This window comes from Otolemur garnettii, unplaced genomic scaffold (genome assembly GCF_000181295.1).
Source record: "Otolemur garnettii isolate 467f Iridium unplaced genomic scaffold, OtoGar3 scaffold00263, whole genome shotgun sequence".
Taxonomy (NCBI): domain Eukaryota; kingdom Metazoa; phylum Chordata; class Mammalia; order Primates; family Galagidae; genus Otolemur; species Otolemur garnettii.
This window is the reverse complement of record NW_003852658.1, coordinates 379982-385624: the sequence shown is the minus strand read 5'-3', so window position 1 is coordinate 385624 and position 5643 is coordinate 379982. Positions and strand designations below refer to the sequence as shown.

The window sequence follows — 5643 nt, the reverse complement described above, 5'->3', positions numbered from 1 at the left end:
GCTGGGTATTGTGATGGGTGCCTGTAGTCCCAGCTGCATGGGAGGCTGAGGCAAGAGAATCGCTTAAGCCAGTGGTTCTCAACTTTCCTAATGCCGTGACCCTTTAACACAGTTCTTCATGTTGTGGTGACCCCCAACCATAAAATTATTTTCGTTGCTACTTCATAACTTTAATTTGCTACTGTTATGAATCGTAATGTAAATATCTGATATGCAGGATAGTCTTAGGGGAACCCTGTGAAAGGGTCGTTTGACTCCCAAAGAGACCCACAGGTTGAGAACTGCTGGCTTAAGCCCAAGAGTTGGAGGCTGCTGTGAGCTGTGACATCACAGCACTCTACGGAGGGTAACATAATGAAACTGTCTCAAAAAAAGAAAATATAGATTCCAAGCCAGGTGTGGTGGCTCATACTATAATCCTAGCACTCTGGGAGGCTAAGGCAGGAGGATCCCTTCAGCTCAGGAATTCAAGACCATTCTGAGCAAGAGCAAGACCCCATCTCTACTAAAAATAAAAAAAATTAGCCATGTGTTGTGGTGGGCACCTGTAGTCCTAGCTATTTGGGAGGCAGAGGCAGGAGGATTGTTTGAACTCAGGAATTTGAGGTTGCTGTGAGCTAAGCTGACCCCACCGCACTCTAGCCAAGACAACATCTTGAGACTGTGTCTTCCAAAAGAAAGAAAATACAGATTCCTGGGAATCTAGATCTAAATATAGATCCCTGGATCTATATAGTAAATGTTTTGGGCTATATTTAGAGCTAAATATAGATCCCGGGAATTAGAATCTCAGGGTGGGGGTCTAGGTTTCCAGGTGATTTTCATGCACACTAAAGCTCAAAAAAATTCATCTATGGTAAATAAATGCAATGGTTTAAAGTCACAATATTTAAGAAAGTAGTTACCTGTAAGGGGGGAAGGTTTAGGAAGGGCCACACAGAAAATTTTGTATGTAATTTTCATTTTGCTAGCCATTGTTCTAGGCATCTTTCATACTCATTCAATAATCCTGAAACTTGATAAATAAGTCATTTTATTTCTTTAAGGCTGAGAAAATGCAGGTACAAATTAAGAAATTTAAGTATTTTGTCCAAGATTACACAGCCAGTATAAACTGAACCATAATTGGTTCAACTCTTTTTTCTTTTCTTTTCTTTCTTTCTTTTTTTTTTGAGATAGAGTCTCACTTTGTTGCCTGCCTCCGGTAGAGTACCGTTGCGTCATAGATCACAGCAACCTCAAACTCGTTTGGGCTAAAGCGATTGATTCTCTTGCCTCAGCCTCCTGAGTAGCTGGGACTACAAGTGCCCGCCACGACGCCTGGCTATTTTTAGAGATGGGGCGGTGGGGTGGGGGGGAATGTCCTGCTTTAGTTCAGGCTGGACTCGAACTCGAACTCGTGAGCTCAAGCAATCCACCCACCTCGGCCTCCCACAGTGCTGGGATTAGCGGTGTGAGCCACCGCGCCCGCCGACTCCTAGAGTTCAAGTTCTTAACCATTAAATTATACTTGTTTTCTAGTCATAGTAATGCTTTATTTCTCAAACTAAGTAGAGTGGAAACACACATTCAGCTTGTTATTTATCACCTGTAGCTAGGACTGCAGGTGCCCACCACAACACCTGTCAGCATTTCCCTTTGGGAATCGCGCTAATCTCGCCTGCAATCTCCCTTTCGACCTCAGAGGGCGCTTTTCTCACCCTTATTTCACAGGGTGCATAGGAACAAGTTTCAGTTAAGGCTCTGAGAGTAGTAAGACGATAATTCTCCCTAGGTGACTCTCTGTGGTTCCAGTGCCTATGGGACCAAAAGAAAAGTGCTAGGGATTGTGCAAGTCGTGCCTGCACTTGCCTTATTCGACTTGAACTCGCAGTCCCATTTCTAGAAATGAATCAAAAGCTCAGAACAGGTTCCTGACTTATTCTAAGTTATACAGTCAATTAGCGCTGGGATTTAAACTAGGTCCTCTGAGTTCTCCGATGCCCGAGGCTCCCTCCCCAGGGTCCCGGTACTGACAGTCTCTTACTCCTGTTTGCCCCGGCTAAATACAGCCAGAATTCTGAAGGTATTGGATCTTGGTTCCGGACTCGGGCCAGCCCCAAGAAGAGTAGACAGCAGGACAAGGAACGGGACCAGGCCCAGGCGGAGCTGGTCTAGGCAGCTGCACCTGGATGAGGCAGCGCTGGGACTACCCACCTAGCACGAGGATGCGGTCCTCGGGCCGCAGCTCCGGCTCTAGGAGGGCACGGAAAGAGGAGAAGTTCCCAAACCACTCATAAGGGACAGAATCGGCCGCATCTCGGTAGCGCTGATCCCAGTACTGGACCTCTCGGTAGCCGCAGTTTTGCTCGGGTAATTCTGGTCCCGGAGCCGGAGACCCTGGAGAGGACATGCTCTCAACAACCCGGCAGCCAGAGCACCCAGCCTTCCTAGCCAATCCGGAAGGTGGATGTAGGAGGCGGGAACCTTGTGTCTCCGCCCCCCGCTTGCAGTTGCTCAACACAAACACGTGGAACTTCCGTCCTCTGCTAAGCGTTCCAGGAAGAATCCTCCGGTTGGAAAAATCATAGAATTCAGATCCTGAATCCTCCGGCTTTACTGCTCGCTCGTTTCCTAGGGCCGCACTCGTGGTGTCAGGCTCACTCGGGTTCTTCACTGCATCCTATTTTATTTTCACCGTAACCGGCTCCTTCTATTAAGTCTAAAGATGAGTGAAAAATTCATTTCCCAAGCCGTTTTTAGGTACCCAAAAAGATCTAAGGGAAGCGGGAGGCGCGCGGACAGGCCCTTTGTCCTCCAGAAGAGACAGCACGAACACAGATACGGGATCCTGGGTCTTGGGGGCTGGGGCTGAGAGCAGGTATATTCCTTTTCTGGGCAAACGTGTACGTTAGCGTCTGTGTACGCAGAGCTGGGTATAAATTGAGGAATAAGACTTTGTTTCAGCTGGTATGGAGCATATAGTGCATCAGAAGAGACCTACGTGAAAAATGCATTTTAATGGAGCAAATAAGGTCTCTGGTCAGCACCTAGTACAGTGAGACGTCCGGCGCGCGGAGCGGAACCCAAGTGTTCCGGGGTCGGGTTTCCTGGGTGGTGGAGCCCACAAGAGCGGCGCACTATCAACATGGCGGCCGGGCTGCGGAAACGCGGCCGGGCGGGTTCTGGGTCTCAGGCAGCCGGACTCTGCCGGCAATGGCTGCAGCGCGCCTGGCAAGAGCGGCGCCTACTGCTGCGGGAGCCGCGCTACACGCTGCTGGTGGCCGCCTGCCTCTGCCTGGCGGAGGTGGGCATCACCTTCTGGGTCATTCACAGGGTGGCATGTGAGTGCGCCGACGGGGACCGGAGGGAAGGGAGGGAGACCCAAATTCTCAACTCAAAGTGGAGCTCATATCTGGAATTCAAAACCATACTCCCGATACATTCATTCATCAATGGCAGACCCTTATCTCCTACCTGAGCCCCAAATCTGCTCGACAGAAAACCGGATTTTTAACCCCCCGCCCCCAACAGTGGCAGCGACCCTGGAGATTGATACTCTACCTTCAACATGTAGCCTGCATGCTAGGAAGGCAAACCAGCCTGGTAGTTAGAAGACTTAGACCCAAGTTAAATGTAATGCTGCTGCTGCTTGTTTCTGTGGCTTTGGAAATGTCATTTCCACTCCTGGATCTAATTTTCTTATCTGTTCGAGTCTGCAATCTTTGAAGATCCCTTCTCAATGATGGCATTTTGTGACCACTCGAATTCATTAGGCGTTATTGGTGACTCTTTTCTGGGCTGACTACACACTGGGCTTAGGGCATCTGGCTTTCTTGCTAATTGGACACATTTATTGAGTGCTTATTATACCCCTAATATGTTATGATAAATGCCGGAGATACAGTCGTGAAAAAAGGAGACACGTTTCTGACTTGGGTATGTGGGCCTGGGCAAAGATGAGTTAGCAGGCAATTACAATACATCATGTTCATTATGATAGTAGTAAGACAGGATGATATAAAGGACACAGGAAGACACTTCAGACCTTCATAGAACCCTCTTCCCCAGGAGCTAGCTGAGGAAAGGAGGAAAAAGCAAGAGTACTCTGGGCAGAGAGGATTCAAAAACCTCTAGTCAGGCTGGGTGCATTGGTTGGTTCATGCCTCTAATCCTAGCACTTTGGGAGGCCAAGGTGGGAGGATTGCCTAAGGCCAGGAATTGGAGACCAGTTTGAGCAAGAGTGAGACCCCATCTCTACTAAAAATACAAAAACTAGCTAGGCGTGGTAATGCACACCTGTAGCCCCATTTACTGGGGAGGGTGAGGCAAGAGGATTGCTAGAGCTCAAGAGTTTGAGGTTGCTGTGTGAGCTATGATGCCCTGGCACGCTAGCCTAGGGCAAGAATGAGACTCAGTCTAAAAAAAAAAAGAACTTGGGACCACATAAATTCCAATCCCAACTCTACTCTTTCTAGCTCACCAATCTTAAGGTAAAATGGAAATATTAATAATACAGTTTTGCCAGGCACAGTGGCTCATGCCTGTAATCCCAACACTTGGGAGGCCAAGGTGGGTGGATTGCCTCAGGTCACAGGTTTGAGACCATCCTGAGCAAGAGCAAGACCTAATCTCTAAAAATAACTAGGCATTGTGGTGGGCACCTATAGCCTCAGCTACTCGGGAGGCTGAGGCAAGAGAATTGCCTAAGCGCAGGATTTGGAGGTTGCTGTGAGCTATGATGCTACAGCACTCTACCGAAGGTGATACAGTACTACCGGCACCTGCCACAACGCCTGGCTATTTTTTGTTGCAGTTTGGCTGGGGCCGGGTTCAAACCTGCCACCTTCAGTATATGGGGCCGGCACCCTACCCACTGAGCCACAGGCACCCACCCTTGCCTCAGTTTTTATGTATAGTAGAGATGAGGTCTGGCTTTTTGCTCAGGCTGGTCTTGAACTCATGAGCTCAAGCAATCCACCGGCCTTGGCCTTTTTAAAATTTTTTATTAAATAGAGTGCTAGGATTGTATCCAATCACTTTTGATGATGGCAAACAAAAGGTATGAGCCACCATGCCCAGCCTTTTTTTAATTTATTATTATTTTTTAATTTTTTTTTTTTTTGAGATAGAGTCTCACTTGATCACCCTTGTAGAGTGCCATGGCATCTTAGCTCACAGCAACCTCAAACTCTTAGATTCAAGCAATTCTCTTGCTTAAGCCTCCCAGGTAGCTCGGACTACAGGCACCTACCACAACACCCAGCTATTTTTTAGAGACAGGGTCTTCTTCTTGCTCAGGTTGGTCTCAAACTTGTGAGCTCAGGCAATCCACCCACCTTGGCCTCCCAAGTGCTGGGATTACAGGAGTGAGCCACTGTGCCTGACCCTATTTATAAATTTCTTCTTTTTTTTCCAGAATTCTATAGGGGTGTACACATTTTGGTAACAGTTTGATTTGTACATTTCAGGTCCATGTTATAAGTATGCCCTTCTTCCATAATGTGTGCATTATACCTATTAGGTGTGAATTGATCCAACCCTATTCCCCTACACGCACTTGATTCCCACTGAGTTTTACTTCTATGTGTACACATAAATATTGATCCAACTAATTCCAATTTAGTACATGTGGTGTCTGTTTTTCCATTTTTTTTTTTTTTT

The 5643-nt window shown here is 47.4% G+C and overlaps 2 protein-coding genes across 4 annotated transcripts in view; one reads left to right on the top strand and one right to left on the bottom strand.

Annotated features, from left to right (window-relative positions):
• The window catches only part of ECE2 (endothelin converting enzyme 2), a 38549-nt gene extending 36117 nt beyond the window's left edge, over window positions 1-2432 (bottom strand). For both annotated transcript variants that reach the window (XM_012813428.2, XM_003802854.2), the window contains exon 1: window positions 2197-2432. In XM_012813428.2, coding sequence (XP_012668882.1) covers window positions 2197-2392 — 196 coding nt within the window. In that variant the 5' untranslated portion in view covers window positions 2393-2432. The remainder of the gene's footprint in view (window positions 1-2196) is intronic.
• Window positions 2433-3083: 651 nt separating this feature from the next.
• ALG3 (ALG3, alpha-1,3- mannosyltransferase) overlaps window positions 3084-5643 on the top strand; it is an 8158-nt gene continuing 5598 nt past the window's right edge. Inside the window, exon 1 of one of the 2 annotated variants that reach the window (XM_003802851.2) lies at window positions 3084-3323. In XM_003802851.2, the coding sequence (XP_003802899.1) occupies window positions 3128-3323 (196 nt within the window). In that variant the 5' untranslated portion in view covers window positions 3084-3127. The remainder of the gene's footprint in view (window positions 3324-5643) is intronic. The other variant, XM_012813427.2, reaches the window with a different exon arrangement.